The following is a 24,782-nucleotide window of genomic DNA, read 5'->3' on the forward strand; positions in this document are numbered from 1 at the left end:
CCACAATGGAGCTGACTGCTGCCCCAGCTGCCCTGGGCTGCCACAGTCCTGCAGAGTTCGGGTTGTAGTGTGCTGCCTGTCAGCAAGCTGCTCATATCAGGAGCTGGAGTGCAAACCTGAGCAGGGACAAAAAGAAGGGTTTGGGTTTGCACTAGTTCCCAGTAGAAAAGCGAAGAAGTTGTTGCTGAGGAGGGAAGCTGAGCTGCAGATTAAATGCATCAAAGTATTTGTCTGCAGTTGAGGTTTGCCCTTAGGTTGGAAAAAATCGAGTCTGACTTGATTTCACAGAGGTGCTTCCTAGCAACACCATTAAAGAGCTGAAAGTGGAAGCTGCTAATAACTGGAAATATTTTTCCTTATGCTGTACTTGCATGTTTGTAAAGGGCTGCTAAACACCAGAATGCACGAATCTTGTATTTCTGAGGACATAGGTGCTCTGGTGCTGAGATGAAAGTGTTTTGCTGCACTTGTTCTCCTTAACAACCAAATGAGCTACTAGGTCATCTACCCCAGCTTCCTTGAATGGAGCTATGTGAAAGTGGACTGATAAGGAAGACTGCAGTATTATTTAGCTGATAATGCTGGATTAGAATTCTTGGAAGCACCATAGAGCTAGCATTTGTTTTTGGATAAAGCAGTTACATGATCTCAGGATATGGCTGGCGTGCCTTTTTGGAGAGGCTTTGCTTGTTCAGTCAGGGTTGGTACACAGAAGGGAGCACTCCTCTGTACTCCATGTGTTTATGAGCAGTACCAGATTGCTGTGTTTCACCTGAAAAGCACTGGTAAAACAAGCTAAGGTGCCCAAACCAGGTTTCTCGCTTGGGTCTTCCATCTGGAGAAGTACCACGGGTCATGGAGGAGCTGTGGGCTTACAGGAGATGCTTGTGGACAGCAGTGGCAGGAGAGCAGTGGTTAAAGAGAGGTGAAGATAGACTGCTCAGTAATTAGAGTAGCCTCATTGTCCCTCCACGCTGTGAGCACATAGGTCTTTCCTGGACCCTGTCTTGCTCAGGTTCCTAAGCAGTAGCTTATGAATGAGACTCTGGACTCTTCAGAGCAGGGGAAGGATGGAGTAGGTAGTTAAATTCCTGAGGGGCAGCGTCAGCCGCAGAGCAGCCTTGGTTTAATGCTGTTTATTCGGTCTTATCTATCTCGTGGTGTTGCTACAGCTACCCATGTGTGTGTTTTCTAAAAACAACCAAAAATAATCATGGAAGCTATTCACTAGCTTGCATGAAATATCCATGATTATTTCACTTGGGAGCCGAACCAGCCAAGAATGAAAAGTAAGCAAACAGTGACTATAGCTAAAATACGGACTGCGGTAGGAGAGAATAAAAGGAGCACACATCATGGGGCTGGAGCTTGCCATGGCTGTGCAGCATTCCAGCCAAAATACACAAGAGCATTAATCTTTCTGACTTGTAGAGCTTAAACCCCTGGTATTTCAGATGCTGTAATAATACGGCCTCTTTGCAGTCTTAGCTTTGGCCTCTCCATGTGGTGGAAGGGGATACCTGGTCTGGAGCAGTGGGACATTCATTCAGCTGTCGGATCTGAGCGCCGGGAGGGTGGGAGCCAGCCTGAGCTAGAGCCTTTGCCAGGCAGCTTGGATATAGTCTAATTAAATGTTGGAAAGAACTGTCTTTTTCTCTCTTCCTGTATTAAATAAAAACCATTTAGTACTTTGAAGGGCTGCAGTGGTGTGAGAGCTTTAGTGTCCATAAATCAGTAAGTTTGGCTGTGGCCAGATAAAATGGATTAGTTGATGTGGTTATGTACTGCTTGGGTGTTGGTGTGTCTGTACGAAGTGGGGAACTGAGCTAATTTGTAAATTCTCCAACTAGGGTCCAATGAAGGTTTTGGTGACTTACGGTGGTGATCCTATCCCTAAAAGCCCTTTCACGGTGGGCGTTGCTGCTCCTCTAGACCTAAGCAAAGTTAAGGTCAATGGACTCGAAAACAGTAAGTACCTGTGGGCTGGAAGCCTCTGAAGGGTCTCTGGAGTCTTGGTGATAGGCAACGTGTCCTGCTGGAACAGGAGCTGGCAAAACAATCTCCTTTTTAACTTGCTACAGCTGGGCATCAACCAGCTCCAACTTTATAACTTGACCACTCAGTCCTCATGAGGACTGAATTTTAATTTAGATTTTTTTTTTTTTTCTTTTTTGCAAAGATTACATAGTTATGTGGACAAAATGTGTGTCTGGGGTTTGGTCCTTTGTGGTGAACAGAGCTGGATGCTTCACTAGGCTGAGCACTCACTTATGAAATCTGTTTCCCTGAGGGCTAGATGGCTGTTTGTTTAAATGTGTCAGACTGCTACAGTTCACAGTGTCATTCATACAGTCTTTTTGTTTTCCTGAAGTGGAAGAACTTAAGGCAGTGAAATATGTTGCTTTCCTGAAATGAGCCTCTGATACTATCAGACCACATCTTACAGGCTTGTTTCCCCTATAGCTTTGTAGCATCAATTAACTAAAGCATTTGATTTTAGTTGGGTGGTTTTTTGTTTGGCTTGGGAGGGGTTTTTGCTTGCAGAGGGATGTAAACTGGGCAGGGCTCTGGCAATACCTGCTCCCTCAGTGATATGTGCATGGGAGATTCCTTGGACCACTGTCTGATGTTAAGTAAGTAATGTAATATGGGTTTTGTCTTTTTCAGGAGTGGAAGTAGGGAAGGATCAGGAATTTGTAATTGATACCAAAGGAGCAGGTGGGCAGGGTAAACTGGAGGTTAATATTTCCAGTCCTATGAGGAAGGCTGTGCCATGTCTGGTGGAACCAGTTCTGGGTAAGGAGTGCAGCACTGCAAAATACATCCCACGGGAAGAAGGACTGTATGTGGTGGATGTGAGTTATGATGGCAACCCAATCCCAGGGAGCCCCTACACTGTGGAGGCCACATTACCTCCAGACCCCTCCAAGGTAAGTGAGTGGTATAGGGCTGTAACAGCAACTGATACCTGAAAACTGAATTGTGGGCTATTGCATGAGACTTGGCTTGGTCTTGGCCAAAACAGAATGGCCTTACTCAGAGCACTCAGTGATTCCTTTTGAAGCCTCTAGGACTTGTAGAATTCATTCCTGTAACACTGTATTTAAAAAAACCATTGAGCTAATCAAAAATATGGCAAGCATCCTGCATAGTGTGGTAAACTTAAGCATTGCTCCTAATTTAATAGGAATCTTTCTGATAAGCATCTCTGATATATTAAGATACTTTTTTCTAAGGAAATATATTTCAAGAAAAACATGTGTCCAGCCATCAAATAGTTTAAAATTTCCACCTTTTATTTCCCACGGCTATATAAAAACAGCTATGGTGAAATTACAAATATCCTTGCCTAGAAACCTCTTTGGAGGAGGAGTACCAACTTTACAGTAAAAATGGGATGAGTGGCAAGGAGAACAGTGCCTTCTGTGTGTTTTTAAGAGCCTGTTAATTGAGTCCCACATACAAACAAGTCTAACTAGGCAGTCTTCTGGCAGTAACATGGAAAAGGCAGTTTAGCTCAACTGCATATTCTCTTCTAGGTAAAAGCTCATGGTCCAGGTCTTCGAGGTGGCCTCGTTGGAAAACCAGCCCAGTTCACAATAGATACTAAAGGGGCAGGAACTGGAGGTTTGGGTTTGACAGTAGAAGGCCCATGTGAAGCTAAAATTGAGTGTTCGGACAATGGCGATGGAACCTGCTCTGTCTCGTACCTGCCTACGAAGCCTGGAGAGTATTTTGTAAACATCCTCTTCGAAGAAGTTCACATTCCCGGTTCACCCTTTAAGGCAGATATAGAAATGCCATTTGATGTCTCTAAAGTCATTGCCACAGGCCCAGGTCTGGAGCGTGGTAAAGTGGGCGAGGCAGGGCTGCTGAATGTGGACTGCACGGAAGCGGGCCCTGGGGACCTGCGGGTGGACATGGTGTCAGATACTGGCTCCAAAGCTGAGGTCCAGATCGATGATAACAAAGACGGAACCTATGTCGTTACCTACGTGCCTCTCTCGGCTGGCATGTACACAATCAAGATGAGATATGGAGGAGAGCAAGTGCCTAAATTCCCAGCCCGGGTCAAAGTGGAGCCAGCTGTGGACACAAGCAGAGTTAAAGTGTTTGGGCCAGGTGTGGAAGGAAAAGGTGAGAATAATTGTTGTTATCAGAGTTTGTAGGACTTGCAGTTCTTTTTGAGTATTCTGAGCATTGAAAGTTGTAAAAGCCTTGCATGTTTCCATGGTGATCCTTGGACAGGAGGGAGTCTCATGTTCCCAGCTAAGTTGTTTATCATGCTGCTTCACGAAATGTTTTGTTGTTGAGAATATATGCACTTCTTGAAGTGACTCTTCAAAATGTTTCCTGCAGACGTCTTCCGAGAAGCTACAACTGAGTTCACTGTGGATGCTCGACCTTTAACAAAGGCTGGTGGTGACCACATCAGGACACAGATCACGAGCCCATCTGGCTCCCCCACAGACTGTCTCATCCAAGACAATGCCGATGGAACATATTCAGTGGAGTACACACCATTTGAAAAGGGTAACCGCAGGGCTTGTTTTCTTTTACTTGAAAGGGGAAAACCGAGAGCAAGCAGCTCTTCTGCTACTTTCATTTGGCAAACCCCTGAGGTGTGCCAGTAACTTGTTGGCATCTTTGCAAGAGGTCTGCCAGTAGAAGAGCTAGTTCTGCAGGGAGTAGCTCTACTTGAACTTGAAGAACTGACTTTTACGGTAACTTGGCTTTAAAAGAACAGCGTGTAGATGGCATCTCAGTTACAAAACACTAGTGAAGTCTTGTGAAATGCAGGAGGAAACACTTACCCATAAACTGACATTTAAGTCTGTAGCATCTTGTAGAATGATGTTAAATTATGAGCATGTTTAGGGAATTCAGAAGACGTTTCCCTCTTCTTAACAGGTCCGCACACAGTCAGCGTGACGTACGATGGTGTGCCTGTGCCAAATAGTCCCTTCAGAGTGAATGTCACAGAGGGCTGCCATCCATCACGTGTGAAGGCCCAAGGACCTGGACTCACAGAAGCTTTCACAAATCAGCCAAATGCCTTTTCGGTTGTCACCAGGTGACAGGGCCTGCTTGATCTTGAAGGAATATCTGAGGGGGGGAAGAGTGTAGTGGTGTGCACAATGCAGGATGCTGAACTCCATACAAATATTTATAAAAAGGCCGAGCTGTGTCCTGCTGATGACTGTGTGCTACCTCATCATCTACTCTGCTCTGCAAACATTTGACATTAGGGATTGATAGTTACTGAGGAGAAAATTCTAGGAAAATGTGAATGAGCTAGTGCTGAACAGCTTTGCCTGCCAGCACATGCTGAAGGCTGAACATCACAAGTCAGGACACCATATTCCCAGAAAGGATGAAAATGCAGCCAGAGCACATGAAGGCTACAAAGCTGCCATTAGAAGCAGGTGATTCTAACAATGTGTGTTTCTGTCTTACAGAGGGGCAGGAATTGGTGGCCTTGGAATAACTGTTGAAGGACCTTCAGAATCTAAAATTAGCTGTAAAGATAACAAAGATGGGAGCTGCAGTGCCGAGTATGTTCCTTATGTTCCAGGAGATTACGATGTTAACATCACGTATGGGGGAGAGCATATTCCTGGTAAGAACTCTTGCTCAGTGGCTTTCAGAAGAGGGAAGAAGTCAAACTAAGGACTTGGAGCTCTCAGTTGGCTGCATCTCCCTTGTGCTATGAAATGTTGATGTGATTTTGACTTTCTGCTTTTCCTCAGAACTCAGGCAGAAAAGGCAGTGGCATTTGCTCAAGTGGGTACAGATGAGTGGGACAGGGAAAGGGACACTAACCCTTGACAAATAACTGGTCTTATGCACAAGTGGTGTGTAATACTTTAGGTCATGAAAACAGCCCTTTGGTATGTGGGTACATAAAAGATCCTATTCTGCAGTAAGAGGGTCTAATGGGTGATCCTGTCATGGGGATTTTATTAAACACTGCAATTTTTGGTCACTGCAGAAAGCATAGTAACTGTTCCCTAAACCAGACATTTACCTGTGCATGCATTGTATGTTGCATGTAAATTGGATGTTTCCTGTTGGTCCCATTCTCTTTGTTGACTTACTGAACTTGGTAAGATATGAAGGAAACGCATTGCCTCCATGATGCTTCATTTGCCCTTCTGGTTTCTTTCATGTTTGCTATTTTTCCTGAGGTGTGAGAAGCAGATGGATCACAACAGAATTGTTGTCAACAATTATATGAAAATGTAGAAGCACCATCACTATACTTCTGAGTTTTGCAGAAGCAGAGGGATAGTGTGGAAGCTGTGGGGTTGTCATTCCTGCCTGCAGCAAAGGCACAGTAATAAAAAAGCCTAAGGAAAAGTGGGGAGAAAAGACCTTTTGCTCTCTGTAACTGTTAACTTCTTGTGTTTAACACTTGCTATGTCAACTTCCAGGCAGTCCTTTCAAGGTTCCTGTGAAGGATGTTGTGGATCCCAGCAAGGTGAAGATAGCAGGACCAGGTCTGGGAACAGCTGTCCGAGCCAAAATCCCCCAGTCCTTCACTGTAGATGCCAGCAAGGCAGGAATAGCACCTCTTGAGGTGATGGTGACAGGACCCAGAGGTAAGAACCAAAGTATTCCATCTAACTGTGCCCATATCTGTATTTGGGCAGGTAACATGGTCCTGGCCCTGCTTGCAAGGGTGGCAGTGCCACTTGAATGAGCATTTACCTCTGTTCCTGTTCATCTGGCATGTGCCCCTTGGCAGCTGACCCACGTGTCATGCTGTGAAAGGAGAGCTGTGTCCTGGGTGGTGCTGCTTTGGACAGTGTCTTTGATGGCTTTAGCCTAATCTTCAGGGCTGGGAGAAGTGATGTGAGTAACCATCACCGGTGAACAATTGTGTGTTAAGTTTTAGGCATCAAAAAGTAAATCCACAGGTCTAGCATGTGAGCAGCGACTTGGGAAACCTGTGTCAGTGTATTGCAGGAGTCTCTGAATCATGGTGAAACTTCCCAGTGGTCCCCAGAGAGCAACAAGGCCCTTGAATGATAGCATTAATGGTGTTTGCATTAACCTAGAAAGCCGTGTCTCAGTGGCACAGTATCTTGGCAGTGAGTACCTGTTGGCTGCCAGTCTCACCTTGCTGGGAGGTGAGAGCTGCCTCCCCATTGGAGTGTCAGGTTCCGCTGTGCAGGTGCCCCGCAGGTAACACTTCTTTAATTCTAGCGGATGAGACGGATTCCCAGGGATGGCGCTCCCCATTGAAAGCAATTTCGGATTTCTTTAAAGGTGGTCCCAAGGGTGACACTGAGACAGGTTTGAACTCTCACTAACTACTGGCAATTTTGGCTCTTGGAAATCCGGTTAGCAGCAGCAAGAATCATCTGGAGGAGGGAATGGGAGCCAAAGGTGTTGCTTTTAGGCTGTGCATGGCAACTGTATACATTTCTTTTGTGCTTGCTTTATTATTAATCCTTTCTATATTTTAAAGCCAACTTGTAATTGTAGGCTGCTTTGTGTGTTGATCTGAACTGATATGTCACATAATCTGTTGTAGATTTAGCTTAATGCAAATTGAAATGATTGATCCTGCTTTCTTAGTTCTTTGGCAGCTTGCAGGGTGTTCCTGCCTAGGCAGCAAGCCTGCCTTTCCAAACACCTGATTGTGAAAGACTCAGCTGGTGAATGCTACACACCAACTGGCTTTAGGGCTCAATTCTGTGCTGTGAATCCCAGTAATAATAAGTAATCTTGCAAATGACAGTTCAGACAATTATAAGCATTACTCATTTTCTGTCTTGAAAGATCTTCAATGCACTTTTAGCAATTGACCTAGACTGTACCGAAAGGCAGATCTTTCTCCAGTATTTTCATGCTAGCTTCTGTTTACAGCAAGAAGATGGGAGCCCAGAGAGCAGTGGATAACAAATCTATCTCAAGTCAATGGCTTTGAATACAAAATATGGGAAACTGATCATTGATCCATGCCTGTTGCTTTCATTAAAAAAAACCCATTGAAATTTAGCTTGTTGCCAGCTGTAAATGAGCAGTGCATCTTGTAGCTTTGTGCAGCAGATGACTGTATTTTAATAGCACAGCTGAAAAAAACATTTGTTGCTTTTTTAGGAGTTGTGGGACCTGTTAATGTGGTAGACAATGGAGATGGCACCCACACGGTGGTGTACACCCCTATGCAGGAGGGACCCTACATGATCTCTGTCAAATATGCTGATGAAGAGATTCCTCGAAGGTAAGGTGATAAGAGAAACTTTGGAGAACTGAAGATTTAACAATCCAGTTTTGTCCTCCCAGCACATGAGCACCATTTAAGGACTGGCTGTGGTCCTTTCTACTTAACCAGTGCAGTTTCTTGCACAACTTCAGGGTTCAGTGATATTTTGAGTCCACTGCACCTGCAGCAGACACTGTAGGAGGAGTGTATCCACATGTACCTCAACGTGTACTGCAGCAACTAGCAGCCATTGACTTGGGAGGAGGGGAAATAATGGGTTTCTCTTTAAGTCCCTTCAAGGTGAAGGTGCTTCCTACATATGATGCCAGTAAAGTGACAGCGAGTGGACCAGGGCTCAGTTCCTATGGCATTCTAGCCAGCCTGCCTGTGGAGTTTGCTGTGGATGCTAAGGATGCTGGGCAGGGACTTCTGGCTGTACAGATCACGGTGAGTAACAAAACCAAGGAAACATGTTTTCTAGGTGGGCATGAGTCTCTCCTTTCAGAAGTGTCCACAGCTTTATCCTCACATACCCAGTGTCCTGGAGACTGGGCTGCTGACTGGACTCTAAGGTTTGGTACAGGAGAGTCTTGCACTCTGCATTTGTGGAGCTCTTGAGAGTGCTTTTGTGAAACTTCTGTCTTAGTCATCAGCTATGCTCTGTTTGGCTCTTGCCTAACCTTACACTCTGCAAATGCCCAAAATGAGATAAATAGTCGCTTGTAAGATTATGAAAATACATTGAAATGGAATAACATTTGAAATGGAAACAGTGTTCTAGCAGTGTATTTCAGCAAGGCCATGAGATAATGACCACTCTGAGCATCACATTATGATGTCTCTCAAGGTTGCCAGAAGTCATAAGTTGCTTAAGGAGATACTGCAGGAATGTTTTGATTTATCTTTGTTACTACTCTTTCTGAAGTTTCTGGTGCCTGGACTCTGTGGCCTCAGCAAAAAGGTGTCTGCTTAGTGGACCATAAAGCACATAGCTCAGCTCTGGCATGCCGAGGTCACGGCATGGCTGGTCGTACTGGCCCTTCTGCATTCTTGCTCCTGTCCTGTCTCAATGCCTGCTCAGGTGCACCAAAGCAGTTGCCATTATTCTGGCGTGCAAGTGTGCTCTTAAAGGATCCAAAATGCTTATCAGAGCTCCCAGCCTGGCTGCGGCTTTGAAGATCCAGTTCCACAAGTCTGATACGGTAGAAGTGCACAGGTGATCCTTCTGGCAGCATTTGTTTGTTTCTTGTTCTGAGCTGTTGAATGTCAAACATTTCACAAGCCTTCCTGAAAGAAGTAAGCTCTTTTGTGCTGTACCTAAAATCTCAAGTCCTTTGCAGCTTATACTGTAGCCCAGGCAGTGTTAAGTTATAAAATACAAAGTGGAGTCAACATGTGATTCCCTGTAAGCAGGCTTGGAAGACTTTCTAAAATGCTTTGTGCTTTGCAGCTGATGAGAAATGGTAGTTGAAGGGACTGCACAGACCTGCTTTTAACTGTAGACTTTGCAGTGTGCCAGCAGCAGGATGCCTCATGCAGGAGGGTTGATAGCAGACTCCAGAAATGCTTCCCTCTCCCTTCTGACCTGTCAGGGAGCAGCTGCCTAAGGCTACCCAGTGCTTACTCAGGACAGAGCTGCACAGTCTGACTGCCCGTCTGTGCCTCAGGGACCTGGGAAGTTTTCTTCATTTCCAGTAGAAGTATGACAGTGAAGCCCGCCCGAACTTCTTACAATTAATATAAAGCTTATTAAAATGGCTTGCTGCTCTTATAAACATTCTCATACTAACCAAAGAGTAGTTAATGATACCCGTGATTGTTTTATAGTGGTCTGATAACCTTCCTGCTCGTAATAGTCTACTTTTCTTACTAGTCTTTGAGCAAAATATATTTAAACTTCAAGAAGCTGCAGTTCTGTATCTGTTTGAGACCACCTAATTATGGCTGTGAACAGATTTGATGCCCAGCTAAGGAAATTCAAAACCTTCATAGTATCTAAATCTTCTGGTTTGCATTCCTCAGGACCAAGAGGGCAAACCCAAGAGAGTGGACATTCATGACAACAAGGATGGCACTTACACAGTCACCTATGTCCCTGACAAAACAGGCCGCTATACAATTGGCGTTAAGTATGGTGGAGATGATATCCCGGCCTCTCCCTATCGGATCCGGGCATCTCCAGCTGGGGATGCCAGCAAGTGTTTGGCCACGGGTGAGTGTTTGACTCCTCTCTTTGCTGTTGTTCTGCATGTAAAGCTGCCTTCTGAACATGGTACAGTGGATGTGATGGGTGTAGAAGACGTGCTTGAGACTTGTGTAATCTGGCTGCTCGTACAGAAGGGGTTTTCCTAAAGATAAAGTGTCCACCCTCTGGGTGAGCAGGGATCTCTTGCAGCCTCTAGCAAAATCTGTCAAACTGCCTGGGCTGTTACAAACAGCCAGATGCAACTGTCTGATGCTTATTTTGGCATCAATAAATCTAGCGGAGAGCTTCAGTGAGGTTGATTTAAAAATAACACACATGTGTGTGTCCACTGCATTGTGCTTCTTGCACAGTGAGTGTTGCAAGAAGCTTTTCATTCCAAGCTAAAACAGAATTATTTCCGAGGATGTACATAGCTGGCCATGTGCTTCTATATTAGCAAAGCTTGTTCAGGCTGGGTGTTATTAGTGAAGATTTCTGCTGCTTTTCTGTCTGGTCAAGATTGGCCTGGGTCTGAACAGGCTTTTGGGAAGGAGAGAACCTAAAGATAAGATATTACTATGACTCAAAAAATCATTGCCTTGGTGTAGGGGAGGGACCAAATTTGTTGCTGTAGGAGCACACAGCTTTGTCCCTTACCAGTTCTAAGGATGGGTGTTCATCACATGGCTTTGGGCTGGTCACTGTGGCATGCTCCCACCTCCCAGGAGGCTGTGACAGGGAGCAGAAGTGACAGGAACTAGTTACAAGAATGCCACTGAACATTATTTATTCTACAATCAAGAGACTTAAATAAACTAGGCAAGGCCAAATTGAACAGGGAAACCTAATCTGTTGTTGTAGACCTGTGAGAGTGTGTGGGCATTGTGCTGGACCTGGACATTGTGCAATTAGAGTGCACCTGAAGCCTGTCCAGGAGCTGGCTGCTTTCAAGTTGTTTTAAACAGAAATACATTCCTGACACAATGGAAGAAAAAAGAGGTATTCCGTTTGCCTCAAAATTTGTTTAAAAGATGCCTTAATGGGTAAATCGGATACTCTTCCAAGTAACTCAAGTCACTAACTATTCAAAGTAACCGAGATGGAGATTACTGCCAGATGCCAGCTAAAATTTCCCTTTTCCAAGAAGTGCTTCTGATTCAGTGCTGTAAAGCTGAAATACAATCACCTTAGGAGTAAGTGCTGGAATACTGCCAAGGTATTAAACCAGCAGGTTTGTTGCCACTTGAAAATGAGCCATTTACCTGGTAACAAGTGCAGGTCAGAAGCAGGAGTATTCACTATGTACTACTGCAAATAAGACATAATAGTTCTCATTTAAACACAGTGTTCTTCAAGCTAGATCTGATTGCTACAATTTTAGCATTGTTGCATGATGTTTTTTTTGGGATGTGTGGCAGAACAGTGGAAAATTGTTCGTGGATAATGGTGGAGGAAATGTGGCCGTGGCTGCTACTGTGCCCTTTTACAGCTGCTTACACAGGGAGGTTTATGTTAAAGCAGTGCAGCCAAGTTGCTGGCTGGGCAGAAGAAAGTGCCTTTGGCTCTGCATAAAGGAGTAGGATGATAAGAGTATGGGTTAAGGCATTGCTTTCTTCAAACTTAGCTTTTTTCCTCTCTGTTCCCATCCATCCTCTGTGATTGCAGAGGAGAAGGAGAGCTGGTAGCCAGCTCTTGCATACCACTGTGCTGACCAATTTAACAAATGTCCCTTGTTGTACATCTGCTCCCAAACCCACATCTGTGACTCCCCGGGACCAATGTCTTGGTGCCATGCTCCCCAGGCGCCTTGCAGGCGGCCTGCCTGGGAAAACTGTCCTCTGAACACTTTCAGTAATGAAAATTGCCTTGTAGGTCCTGGAATTGCACCCACTGTGAAGACTGGTGAGGAGGTTGGTTTTGTGGTAGACGCCAAATCAGCAGGGAAGGGAAAAGTGACGTGCACTGTCCTCACGCCAGATGGGACAGAAGCTGAAGCAGATGTTGTTGAAAATGAGGACGGGACTTACGATATCTTCTACACTGCTGCCAAACCAGGAACCTATGTGATTTATGTCCGCTTTGGTGGGGTGGACATTCCCAACAGTCCTTTCACTGTCATGGTAAGCCAGTTCTGCTCCAGAAGTACCTCCCACTCAGATTCCTGCTGCCATGTTTTATTTAGCGATAGGTTAACTCTGTGTGTAAATGTTTGTACAGACATTTATTAGGCTAGCAGGAGCTAATGAATCCTTGTTCCTTGCAGAGCTTATTTTGAGCAGGCAGTACAGTTAAGTGAAACGGGATAGAAGCCATCAGAGGATGAAGACTTAGCTTTTCTGAAGAAATTTGTTTTTCATTTCCTGACCATGTAGTTATTTTTCTAAATGATGTAAGGGTGGTTGTAATCAGCTTCTACAACTAATTACGTTAGCCATTGTCAGATACAGTGCTCTGCCTTCTCTGTCTCTCACTTTTTATTAAGTTGACCCCAAAACAAGGAACGGTCTGCTAACAGATCCCAGGGAAGCAGACTGTTAGCTCACACTTAAAAATTATTTGTAAGTGCTGGTTAAACTGTTATAGCCAAATTCCCCCTCCTTCTAATTATCTTCTTTCCAATGTGCAGTACTCCACATTTAGCAAACAATACCCCAGCCCCCTGAGGAGCAGACTAGGTGCCTCTCAGGGCTCACAGAAGCCCTTCTTATGAAGAACATCTCTCTGTGTTGGCAAAACAATTCCTGGTCCTGTAATCTCATCCAAAGCAACCTCTGGTGCGTCTCGGTCTATGAAATCACAGGACTGTACTTGCGCTGAGTCCGGATGGAGCTCATGAGCAAGTCCTTGGGGCCAGCAACTCTGGCTCTTCCTACCTGTCTTCCTGGCTATGGGTGTCTGAAGATTTCCTTGAGAGAAACGACTCCCTTGGTCACTGCTTAAGGTTCACCACAGGAAATGCCTCTCAAGGTCAGGGAGCCCAATCCTGGCCAGCCAAAATTCCCACTTCCTAGCTGCCTGATACAGTATGCGTTTGACTTGGGTGTCTCAGCTGGGGACAGAGAACACTGAAACAGCAGCCTTTCTGTTTTGCATTGGTTTTCTTAGTGGAGTCCATCCATGCAGAAGTTTCCAGTGGGTTATTTTATTAGGATGGTTTGCAGTGGTGTAAATGGGCAGGAGGGACTGGGATGGCTGAGCCTGGGGGAGCTGCCTGTGTGGGTGTCAGTCCCAGCCACTCATGTCAGGTTAATGGGAGATATGGGAATTTGCAAGTCATCCTCTTGGCATGCCTGGTGAGAAGAGCGGCTGCGCCAGGGGAAAACACATTCAGTGTCTTGACGACGCAGTCCCAGCTATGAATCAGAAGAATGGCTTTGCTGGATGTGGGCTGGGTCATTCATCCAAGTGCGTGAGCTGGAGCAGCCTTCCCACGATAGCCAGCTCCCCTGCCTCCCCGCTGGCACGTCATGCTGTGCAGTGCTCGGGGACTCTCATCTTAGGTTTAAACCTTTCCCTTCCCTCACTGCATCAGTCCCATAAGAAAGCAACTCTGATATTCAATTCCACCAGTGTACAGGCACAGCTTTCTGCTTCCCTCGCAAGCATCACACAACAGCACGTACTAGCTTTGTCCCTTTGCTGTGCCACTGGTGGCTTCCCCCAGCACCTGTGGATAAGGGCAGTTTCCCAGCTTCCCTGACTGGATCCAGGTCTTTGCTATGGCGAGAGGACTGGGAGGGCTACATGGTGGGAGAAGGTGTTGAACTAGAAAGAGCTGTGTGTTCTGAACTGTGGAAGGTGGGACTGCCTCCATGCTAGAATAACATCTAATAACAACTAACCTGCCTCTACCCCTGCCCAGGCTGTAGATGCAGATGATGTCACCGCACGGTCGCAGGAGCCAGTGGGCGCTTCCCCACCCGGATTCCGCCCTTGGGTACAAAATTTTTACATTTTTCAGCTGTTTTTTCCCCATCTGTGTTCCATTTCAGATGACAGCCTGCTTCTTGGGACTGCTTGATCGCTCTGGTCATTGTGTTCATTCTTTGTGTTTCATCAATTGTTCTTGGGATCCAGACCTTGTTTTTTCTTTGCTGCTTGAAGGGAATCTCCAAATAAACTTATGTAAACGTGAAGAGGATCATTGCACCCACAGCTTCCACTTCTGAAATGTCTACTGTTGGCAAATGCACCCTGAGTGCACTCCTTTGTTTTCCCAGTAAAATCACAGTGTCTTGAGTTCAGAGTCGCATTGTGAAACTTGTTTCTTTTGTCCATTTTGTGTTGCAATCATTCTGCCCCATTTAAAAATCACTTTCTCTTCCAGGCCTTAAGCAACTAAATCCTTTCAGATGGAGCCACTTTGGGTCTTGTGTGCGCTACATTGTCTTCCATCCCTTTGTGTTCCATTTTTATCTCTGACTTTTTTCCAGCATGTCTTCCGTCCGCGCCATGTTTGATTTGCTCTGCTCTGCGGTGTGGTGTTGTGAAGGAGAGCTTGGCCGGACACTGCTCTGGTTGAGCCCAGTCCTTGGCTGGCTGCAATAATCACCGCACACTCTCTTCTGCTTGTGCTTGCAGTGGAGTTGCTCAGTGTTCATTTGGCTCTACCATCCTTTTTGAAGTGACCCATCTTTTTGCTTCCTTTAGGTTACAGAAGAAGCTTATGTCCCGGTTGGAGACATGAATGGCATGGGGTTCAGGCCCTTTGATATGGTTATCCCATTTGCTGTAAGGAAAGGAGAAATAACAGGTACCTGGAGTGCCTCTCAGGGAGGTTTATGCTTTTTGTTAGTGTGTTTATCCATCTGCAGCTAACAGACTGGGTGGTCTAGACCACAGTGTGTGGGGGAGGTTTGTATCCTGCCAGCAACTTAGTTGTTTAATTTCACATCGAGTGGCACCCGCTGAGGATGAGTAGGATACGCCCCTTCAATGGTTTGAGTTAAATCAGGGGATTCTTGGTGCTGCTGTGGCCCTCAGTGCTAGCCTGTGAGCTACTACACTGCAGGGCCTGTTGATGCTTTTTCCCTTCTACACAGAAGCTACACACATCTTTGATAAGCTCCATTATTTCTTTTGTGCAGATGCTGTAAAGCAGTTAATTCTGCATTCCTGTTACATCCCTTCTCCAAATCAGGTGACCCCTCTTCTACAGGTCTGGCAGTTGAGAGCATTGCTCCAGTAGTACTGTGGTTGCTCTAAGCTCCTGCTCACAAGGCCTATGTCCCCTCTGCCCCCTAGCTCAGCAATCCCACCCCAAGCCCTGTCCTGCCACAGCTTGAAAGAACAGTCAGTCTTTCCTTTTCAAAAGTGCAACAGAAGATGGAGCATCTTGCCACGAGGTAGATCAGTGCTTTTTCTGCAGCTTGCTGTGGAAAGCTCAGTGGCTGCAGCAAACAGCCCTGCCTGTAGAGTTTGTAAGGTCACAGGACTGTTTGCCAGATGTCTACCACTGCCTTGTATTCATGTAGCTTAAGCAGAAAACATGTCTGGTTAGTGTTCCCATTAGTCTCCTATTTGTGCCTGTGGGTAAGGAATTTAACAATTTTAAATGCTTGTTTAAAATGGCTAGACAATTCTCTGTGGGTGGGAGAGGGGAAGCAGGCAGCTTCTCCTTCTGTGACTCCCATGGTGGCATTTTGTAGGTGAAGTACACATGCCCTCTGGAAAGACGGATACACCAGATATTGTGGACAACAAAGATGGCACAGTAACAGTGAAATATGCTCCTACTGAGGTTGGGCTGCATGAAATGCACATAAAATACATGGGAAATCACATCCCAGGTAAGTCTGAAAAAGCAGGCGATGCAAATCTGAGTGTAGAGTCCTGCTGATGCATCTGCTCCTTGGTGAGGTTCTATAGCTGAGTTGTACATGCTGTGGAAAGATCTGCCCAGGATATTTTACCATTCAACAGCCCTTTCTCTGCAAGTAGTCCAGAGCAGAGCTAAAGCAAAGGAGTAAGTGACGGCATATATGAGCTTCCATTGTGGTTTAATAGTACCAGCCAGGCTTAAAATGGATTTTGGTTTTGGGAAACTAGCTTTTGTGGCATTTTATTATGAAGAAGAAACATACAATTTTCTAACTACCAGTTTTTCAGGTTGAAATTTACTGCCATGGTGCTCAACAAAACTACTGGTTACAGTGTGTGTTTATCCTTAAAACTGCATTGGCAAAAAATCTCAAAACTGTGGGGAGAACTGATTGGCTAAAATACTATAGTTACTCTTTCCATCTGATTGCAATAAAATAAAACACACATGCACATCATGCTGTAATCTTTGTTTCTTCCTGGCTGCTTCTTAACAAACAGAAATCACTGCCTTTCATTCCATTTCTCTTCTTTTGTCCTTGCTTCACCAGCTCCCCAGCGGAAGCGCGCTGCCTCGCCTGGAGGCTGTGGCTGGCCTGTGGTTCTCCAGGCATGCTGGATGTGGGGGGCTGGGCAGAAAGGGGCAGACCTGTAGAAGGATGTGTAGACATGAAACAAAATACCTTCAGTACTGCCTGAGAGGGGCTGCTGGTTCTGTTGGTACAAAAACGCAGGATAACTTAGGCTGAAGTAGGGAGCTCAGTGATGTGATGCATGGTGCTGCTTCAGTCTCTTCAGCCCTTTATGGATATTAGCACCTCCCTAGGTGCTGACCTGTCTGATGTATTGGTTCACTAAGACCATTACCCTGTGGTGGGATAGAAAGATGATGTGCCATAATGTTTCTTTCTTGAAGGTTGTCATGAACTAAACTTTTTACTGTCTCAGCTGCAAAATCTAACTTCGGACTGAAGAGCTATCTGTGCCTTTTTTTGAAACCATTATTGGCTGTTGGTGACTGTACTTTTTGTTCTTGTGCACCAGCTTAGCTAATCTGAGGCTGGCAAATACATTTTTGGATACCCTTCAAATTTGCTAGTTCAGGTTCATTGAGTCAGACAATGTGCTGTGCTAGTTCCTAATTCTGAGCAACCAAAATTCAGAATCAGTGCCTGAACTGAAAGCCTGCCTCTGAGTCATGTTCTGATTTAATGTGCTAAAAATAAACTTGCAATGAACAGGAACCTTTACAACATCATTTAAGCTTATCTCTGGTAACTAGGGTAACACTTATTCTTCCATGACTGAATGTGGCACAAATTGTAGAGAAGTGTCTTTTGAGGGTGAAAACGGAGGCTTATTTGATTTTTAAGTGCATTACAGTCACAATGAGGTTTTTCAGATATCACATAATGAGAAGGGCATTCAAGAACATGGGCATCAGTTCTTGTAGTCCAGACCACCCATCCTTAAAAGTGCTTCTTTTTGGTTTTTTCCCCTTTAGAGAGCCCTCTGCAGTTCTATGTCAATTACCCCAACAGTGGCAGTGTGTCTGCTTATGGGCCTGGCCTCATTTATGGGGTTGCCAACAAACCAGCAACTTTCACCATTGTCACAGAAGATGCAGGAGAGGGTAAGTTAGTTCTTTAAACCCATCCTACCCTAAGCAAGGAACTTCTTGGTAGTGTAATGCACATTGGCTTTAATTTGCATTCATCTGTCCAACTCTGAATCTCTGATGTGATACAAATGACTTATGCAAATATCAGGCTGTAACTTGCAGTAAAAACTGGTTTATTACCCCTCCTGAGAGCAGTAGATGTACCCTGTGGTACAGGGTGCAAATTATTTGTTTAATTAAAAATAAACTGAAAGCAGCTTAAATCTAGTGGATGATGACTGGATGTGGAATCACTGTTGGGTAAATCTAAAGACTGAATGGAGCTGTGGCCTTAGTGGATTGGCCTGAGCTAGTTTTGCTGCTGTCCTTTGAAAACATGCATTTAAGATCAGTGTTCAGTACCAGGTACTAGATATTTCTCTTTGGACCTAGTCTTTGGACCTCGTGTTCACAAAGATTTATGTAAGTGCCACTCTACTTTTTTTCCTAGGTGGGCTGGACTTGGCTATTGAAGGACCTTCAAAAGCAGAGATCAGCTGCATTGATAACAAAGATGGGACGTGCACAGTCACGTACCTGCCTACTCTACCTGGGAACTACAGCATCCTGGTCAAATACAATGACAAACACATTCCAGGCAGTCCATTCACAGCCAAGATCACAGGTATAAAGTTTAAACTTCTGGAAGCACTTCATATTAAAAATTAACCTCTGATAGCATGGGGAACCTGGTTTGTGGCAGGAGTTTGAAGTCCTCTGACTTGTTCTGCACTTAACCTTATAATGTTTTGTGACTCGTTTCTCTTTATGCATTCAGATGATAACAGAAGGCGGTCTCAGGTTAAGCTTGGTTCTGCTGCTGACTTCATGTTGGACATCAATGAGACTGATCTCAGTCTCCTAACAGCCAGCATTAAAGCCCCATCTGGTCGTGATGAGCCTTGTCTTCTGAAGAGGCTGCCCAATAACCACATTGGTAAGCTCTGAGAGATTACTGTGATAGCCTTTACTCCAGTTTGCTTTGCTGTGTAAAATGACTGACTTCTGTGCTCCTTTCTGGAAGAGTGTTGTCCAACCAAGTAGTTGATAGTGTTTGCTACGCTTGTTCAAAGACAGAAAAGTATGAAGAATAACCTCTTGTCTTAGCTTGTATGTGATGTGCCAGGTTGTGATTGAAGTGGGTTTATATATGAATATAATGAATGGCCTTGGCATATACGAATGGCCTTGTGGTCCACTTGACAGCAAGATTTCAACATGAGTAAAGAGAGTGCTCTTGCAGTATTTCATTTCTTGGTGTGATGAAGGCATTTAAATCAAGTATAACATGAATAAAAACTGAATAAATTTCTCACATTTCTCTGCTTTGTAGGCATCTCATTCATTCCACGGGAAGTAGGAGAACATCTGGTTAGCATCAAGAAAAACGGGAGCCATGTACCAAACAGCCCTGTAACAATCATGGTGGTCCAGTCCGAGATCGGGGATGCCAGACGGGCAAGAGTTTTTGGACGTGGCTTGGTAGAAGGACGAACCTTTGAAATGTGTGACTTCATTGTAGACACAAGAGATGCAGGTTAGCATCTCATGGTCCCTCTGTGAGGGAACTGTGAGATATATATTGACTCTACACAAGGGCACCGCCTCCCTCAGCATGTGACCACCAGGTCACAAGCTGCCATTAAACACAGTCAGTATTGTCAGTTATTAACGACAGACAGTGCTCTTAACTTAGAATATGCTTTTTAAGATCCTGGCTCATGTCTTTGTTACAACCAACAGGGACTGTCACTGAGGCAGTGATGAAACTTTTTAGTTTGGTGGTGCTGGCTCTAGTATCATTTGGTACAGCAGGAAGGAGATGAGGAAGATATTTATTTCCCTGTTGGTTTAATTTGAAGCCTTAGATAACTTTTTTTAGCTTGGAAGACGACTTTTCAACATCAATGAGATGAAAGGGATATGGTCAGAGAATTTTAGGAGCTGAATGCATGCTGTGCCTCAACGTCTGACTGATGAGGTATATGGAAATGCCATTAAGGCATCATGCAACTCCCATGTGCCCAGTATGATACAAACCTACCAACTAGCACCTGCTATGGGTTTGGACTATTTTATGTCAGATTTAGAGTAGAGTTATGGAAATCTGAGGCTAACTTATCTATATTGTAGGTTATGGTGGGATCTCACTGGCAGTCGAAGGACCCAGCAAGGTAGAGATCCAAACTGAAGATCTAGAAGATGGAACTTGCAAAGTGTCCTATTTTCCAACTGTACCTGGTGTGTACATTGTGTCCACTAAATTTGCAGACGAACACATTCCAGGTAAGCAGAAGTGCTGGGCAAATTTTTGGTTAGTACAACAGAAGTCTTACCTGGCTGACCAGTGCTCTGGAACTGTGGGTAGGCTGTGTGGTCTGGCTTGGGCCATAGGTTCCAAAGATTCAAGAAGGTTCTCCCCAGGAAGCAAGCATCCGAAACTGTTCTGGTTATGTGGGTGTATTTGACTTGGTTAGTTGGCTATAAGAGTTCCCCTATGATCCCCTACAAGTCAGAGGAAGCTTTCATTTCTGCCCTCAATGAAGTGTGTAATGAGCAGAGGAGGAATGACCTGCTGTGATACTTACAGGCAGCCCATTTAGTGTGAAGATAAGTGGTGAAGGAAGAGTTAAGGAGAGCATCACACGAACAAGACGGGCTCCCTCTGTTGCAACAGTAGGAAGCATATGTGATCTGAACCTAAAAATCCCAGGTAAGAACAACATCCTTATCCCCAAAACCACAACTTGCACTTGTGTAGCATGGGTGTACCTAAAGCAGGGAAAATACGAACTTCAGTGTTGTAAAGACATTCTCATATTAATATAGCTTAGGGAAGAAACACTGGTAGTGTGTCTTTTCAAACAGTTAAAAATAAGTATAACCACAATCAACACATGGAGAAATAAATACTGGTGAGGCCTTATTTAATTTATTCTGTGCATAGCAGGCTGGAGAATGGGCTGCACAGCTCACCCCAGCTCCAGGGTTTTAAGATCATCCTGTTGGCTGTTAAGTGTTTGTACTGCTGTCTGGAAACTGTGAATCACGTAGGCCAGGCTTAGCTGGCTGCACTTATCCAGCCACTTCACCTGCCTCTGTAGCACCTGGGAAGCTGCAGCTGGCCAGGTTTGCTGCTCAGAAGCACACATGAAGCCTCTTCTGTTATTTGTCCTGGGTAATCACTTGAGCTCAGGTCCTGCTTCCAAAACCCTTTGTCACTTTCTAATATGTGGTTTTTTATTCTCTTCTTTCTAGAAATTGATTGTGCTGATATGACAGCCCAGGTAACTAGTCCCTCTGGGAGAAACTTCGATGCTGAAATTGTAGAGTGTGACAAAAACACCTACTGTGTCCGCTTTGTGCCACAAGAAATGGGGGTCCACACTGTGGATGTCAAATACAAAGGGCAGCCGGTGCCAGGCAGCCCCTTCCAGTTCACCGTGGGGCCACTGGGCGAGGGGGGAGCCCATAAAGTGAGAGCTGGAGGCCCAGGGCTGGAGCGTGGAGAGACAGGTGTTCCAGGTGAGTCCTCTGCCCTCAATGAGCTCCAGGATCTGCTGTGTGCAGGTCTGCAGTGCAATGTTTTGGCTAACAGCAGCCTCCTGGAGAAACTGCTAAGCAGTATCTCCCAGGATAATAGGATGAGTTACCATTCTTCAAATACTCTCAAATGTGGAACTTTACAGTCTGTTAGGAGGAAGCTGAGCTGCAAGCAGCAAACTTACTCTTGTGTGTGCTCTCATGTGCTTCAACAGCTGAGTTCAGCATATGGACACGGGAAGCTGGAGCTGGAGGATTGTCTATTGCTGTAGAAGGCCCAAGTAAAGCAGAAATCACCTTTGATGACCATAAAGATGGATCTTGTGGTGCATCATATATAGTTCAAGAGCCAGGTATGTACTGAGACAAAATCATGTGGAAACAACACTGAATGTGACTTTGAAAGAAACTAAGGACACTCACTGCTTCTCTTCTCTTCTCTCTGTAGGCAACTATGAGGTGTCCATAAAGTTCAATGATGAGCACATTCCTGAAAGCCCCTACCTGGTTCCCGTCATCGCCCCCTCTGATGATGCTCGCAGGCTCACTGTCACTAGTCTTCAGGTGAGACATAAGGAAACATCTCTACAACTTACCACAGAAACTGATTTCGTCCTTGTTCTCCAAAACCAAAATGGTTGTCCTTTCTTCTTAGTAATAGCCTTGCCTTGGTTGGTGCTTGTTTTCAAGCTCAGCTTGCAGTCAGAGAGATTTTTGGCAGCTGGCCCCTGGATAACTCTGGCTAGCCAGAGTTCAAAGGCAGAAGGCTCAACTGAGTGTGTTACAAGTGATAACACTTAGGAATTAGTAATAAGAGGCTCCAGAAATAGCACTGGAGGAGCTAAGACATGTTTCCCATGCCATTAGCTAGGGGAAGGCCAAGGAGAACTGAAACTCAGGTGAACTACCAGTGATCATGTTGGTACCAAGTTCCTTGTTTGGCACGTGGATGAAGAGCTGCATTTCCATGGGTGAGGTAGTGCAGGGCTGCATGGTTGGAACATCACTGCAGACTGGCTGGGCAGACAGAGGTGGCCCCACCATGAGTTCAGAGTGCAGATTTGCTCTGGCTGATGTCACAAAACCACAGAGTCACAGCTCAGATGATTCATGAACAGTAGTGAATCTCAGAGTGAATCACAGCTTTGTAGCTGGTGTGGGCTCATCTGGAAACCTCACCATATAATTTGTGTGTGTGTGTGGTTACAGGCATTAAAATACAAGTAACATTAAAAGCCTGACTGAAATCTCCAAAGCCAGAAGCTTGGATGTGAGACTGAGAATCTGTGTCTAAATATACTGTACCTTAGTCCTCCTTGAGTGGTGATTAGTACTTCAGCTGAGGCTTTTTTTTGGCTATGTCCCAGCTGTGATCCCCAGGAGTTTGCCTGGGCTGCAGGAATTCTCCACCTCAGCTGTGTAAATGAACCATGACAGCCTGATCCGATAGTATCTCTTCTACCCAGGAGTTACAAGGGCGTTAATTAGTCACTGTGGTATTGATGTTTGCCTTGTGTTTCATTTAAAGACTCTTTGACAGGAATACTCACTTCAGTTAAGTCCTGGAGAGGCAGATAAAGCTGAGTATTCGGTAACGGAGTGCATTGTGCAGCATCAGCCTCCACTAAACCCACATCAGGGACTTGTTTATACATTGTACCTCAGTTCTACTCAGTTGCATTTATTTCCCTCTTCAGGATTTAGTTGAAAACAAGATGAGGTAAAGTATGTTAAACATGAGATATTACTGCTGGATAGCTGCATGGGCTGTGCTGGTCGAAGACCACTGTGGCTCAGATGCGGAGCTGCCTCGCCTTCCACCAGTGGCCTGACAGCACTGCAACATCTGGTTTCGTGTTTTAAATTACTTTCTCATGTTTAAGACGTCTTGTGGTGGTGTTCTAAATGCAGCCTCTTGTGGCAAATATAAACATGCATATTACTCTTTCAGACAACTGGATTATCAGAGGCTTTTCCCTGAATGAATCTGGAATAAATGAATGGGCTGAACATGGAGCTATAGCTTAAGCGTCCTTTAAATCAAGTGCCTGAATACTGAGGGCTGACCTCAGTGATAACGGGTGACTAGTATTGTAAACCTGCATCTCTTTGATGTGGCACAATTGTCTGACTTCCAAAAACAGTCTGTTACCGTGGGAAAAGTCAGCCTAGCCAACGTGGGTGACTCCTGAATCAGCCACCCCCTAAGAGAGAGAGAGCTTCTGATTTGAGAGTTAATGCAAGTAACAACTTTATGCCTTTTGTTAAAATCTGAAAAGCACTCATGCTGAAGTGGTTATTTTCCTGCCACAAATCTTGTGCTGTCTGAAATGAAAGTTTAAATTTGATAATCTGACTGTTGCATTCTCAGGAGTCTGGATTAAAAGTTAATCAGCCAGCATCCTTTGCAATAAGGCTGAATGGGGCAAAGGGCAAGATCGATGCTAAAGTCCACAGCCCCTCCGGAGCTGTCGAAGAGTGCCATGTGTCTGAGCTGGAGCCAGGTGAGCACAGCTTGATGATGATCAACACAATTGCATGACCTCAAAGCACTTGCTGCCCCGTAGGAAATTCAGTTCCTTTGGCTTACGAACAGCGTATCCCAGGGATGAGCGCGTTGCTTGAAAAATGACTTTTTTGATGTCAAGAGTTGTTCAATCAGGGTTATGTCCATGCTTTTCCATGAACTGAGTGAGCCCCAACTTGTGTAAGATAGAAATATTTAAATCTTGGCTTGCCAGCGAAGGTACAGTGACATTAGTAATAAATGAAATATGATGTGGTTGTTGAATTTAACCAGGGAAGAAGTTTATTTTTCAAAGCTATGCTTCGGTCTTTGACTAATAGTTTATTTTTAACTCGCACTCACTCCTTCACATGAAATGTCAAGGAAGCTGTCTATAAGCAAACACTACAGAAAGTTCAACACCTGTTTCAGCAATGAGCTTTTCTTTTTCACTTGAAGTCTGTATGAGTTATGGTCTGTACTATGAACAGACAGCAGCTGTCCAGCTGGGGGAGATCAGTCCCGCCTCTGAGCTAACATGCAATCAAAAATGTGAAATATCAGCAAATTGCTAAATGACTTCATTAGATAAAGGTGTGGTGCCAGAGCAGCACACTCAGCTCGCTGGTAAGATTTGGCTTGCTCTGACCAGCTGCTTTTCTTCTCTGCACTGCTCCCTCAGCTGCTGACAGATTGGGCTGTGATTCAGTTGTCATGTTTTAGTGCACGAGTGAGGCAAATAATCCTAAAATTCACCCTGCAGACTAGATGACAGCTGAGATCAAGTCCTAGTGAGCAAGGTGAATACTCAAGCTGTAAAACCTTCTGTGATAAATACAGCATTTTCCTGCTT

The 24,782-nt window shown here is 44.9% G+C and overlaps 1 protein-coding gene across 3 annotated transcripts in view; it reads left to right on the plus strand.

The window, feature by feature from the left end:
* FLNB (filamin B) overlaps positions 1 to 24,782 on the plus strand; it is a 71,985-nt gene that overhangs the window by 40,545 nt on the left and 6,658 nt on the right. For 2 of the 3 annotated variants that reach the window (XM_039558724.1, XM_039558725.1), the window contains exons 19-42: positions 1,851 to 1,968; positions 2,668 to 2,930; positions 3,540 to 4,137; positions 4,360 to 4,533; positions 4,912 to 5,074; positions 5,460 to 5,620; positions 6,435 to 6,602; positions 8,110 to 8,233; positions 8,506 to 8,662; positions 10,238 to 10,427; positions 12,273 to 12,520; positions 14,263 to 14,337; positions 15,051 to 15,153; positions 16,049 to 16,189; positions 17,725 to 17,853; positions 18,332 to 18,505; positions 18,659 to 18,817; positions 19,214 to 19,417; positions 20,014 to 20,166; positions 20,471 to 20,593; positions 21,139 to 21,405; positions 21,639 to 21,776; positions 21,872 to 21,987; positions 23,795 to 23,927. In XM_039558724.1, coding sequence (XP_039414658.1) covers positions 1,851 to 1,968; positions 2,668 to 2,930; positions 3,540 to 4,137; positions 4,360 to 4,533; positions 4,912 to 5,074; positions 5,460 to 5,620; positions 6,435 to 6,602; positions 8,110 to 8,233; positions 8,506 to 8,662; positions 10,238 to 10,427; positions 12,273 to 12,520; positions 14,263 to 14,337; positions 15,051 to 15,153; positions 16,049 to 16,189; positions 17,725 to 17,853; positions 18,332 to 18,505; positions 18,659 to 18,817; positions 19,214 to 19,417; positions 20,014 to 20,166; positions 20,471 to 20,593; positions 21,139 to 21,405; positions 21,639 to 21,776; positions 21,872 to 21,987; positions 23,795 to 23,927 — 4,279 coding nt within the window. The remainder of the gene's footprint in view (positions 1 to 1,850; positions 1,969 to 2,667; positions 2,931 to 3,539; positions 4,138 to 4,359; positions 4,534 to 4,911; positions 5,075 to 5,459; positions 5,621 to 6,434; positions 6,603 to 8,109; positions 8,234 to 8,505; positions 8,663 to 10,237; positions 10,428 to 12,272; positions 12,521 to 14,262; positions 14,338 to 15,050; positions 15,154 to 16,048; positions 16,190 to 17,724; positions 17,854 to 18,331; positions 18,506 to 18,658; positions 18,818 to 19,213; positions 19,418 to 20,013; positions 20,167 to 20,470; positions 20,594 to 21,138; positions 21,406 to 21,638; positions 21,777 to 21,871; positions 21,988 to 23,794; positions 23,928 to 24,782) is intronic. The other variant, XM_020583726.2, reaches the window with a different exon arrangement.

Source organism: Corvus cornix, chromosome 12, assembly GCF_000738735.6.
Source record: "Corvus cornix cornix isolate S_Up_H32 chromosome 12, ASM73873v5, whole genome shotgun sequence".
In the NCBI taxonomy this organism is placed as follows: domain Eukaryota; kingdom Metazoa; phylum Chordata; class Aves; order Passeriformes; family Corvidae; genus Corvus; species Corvus cornix.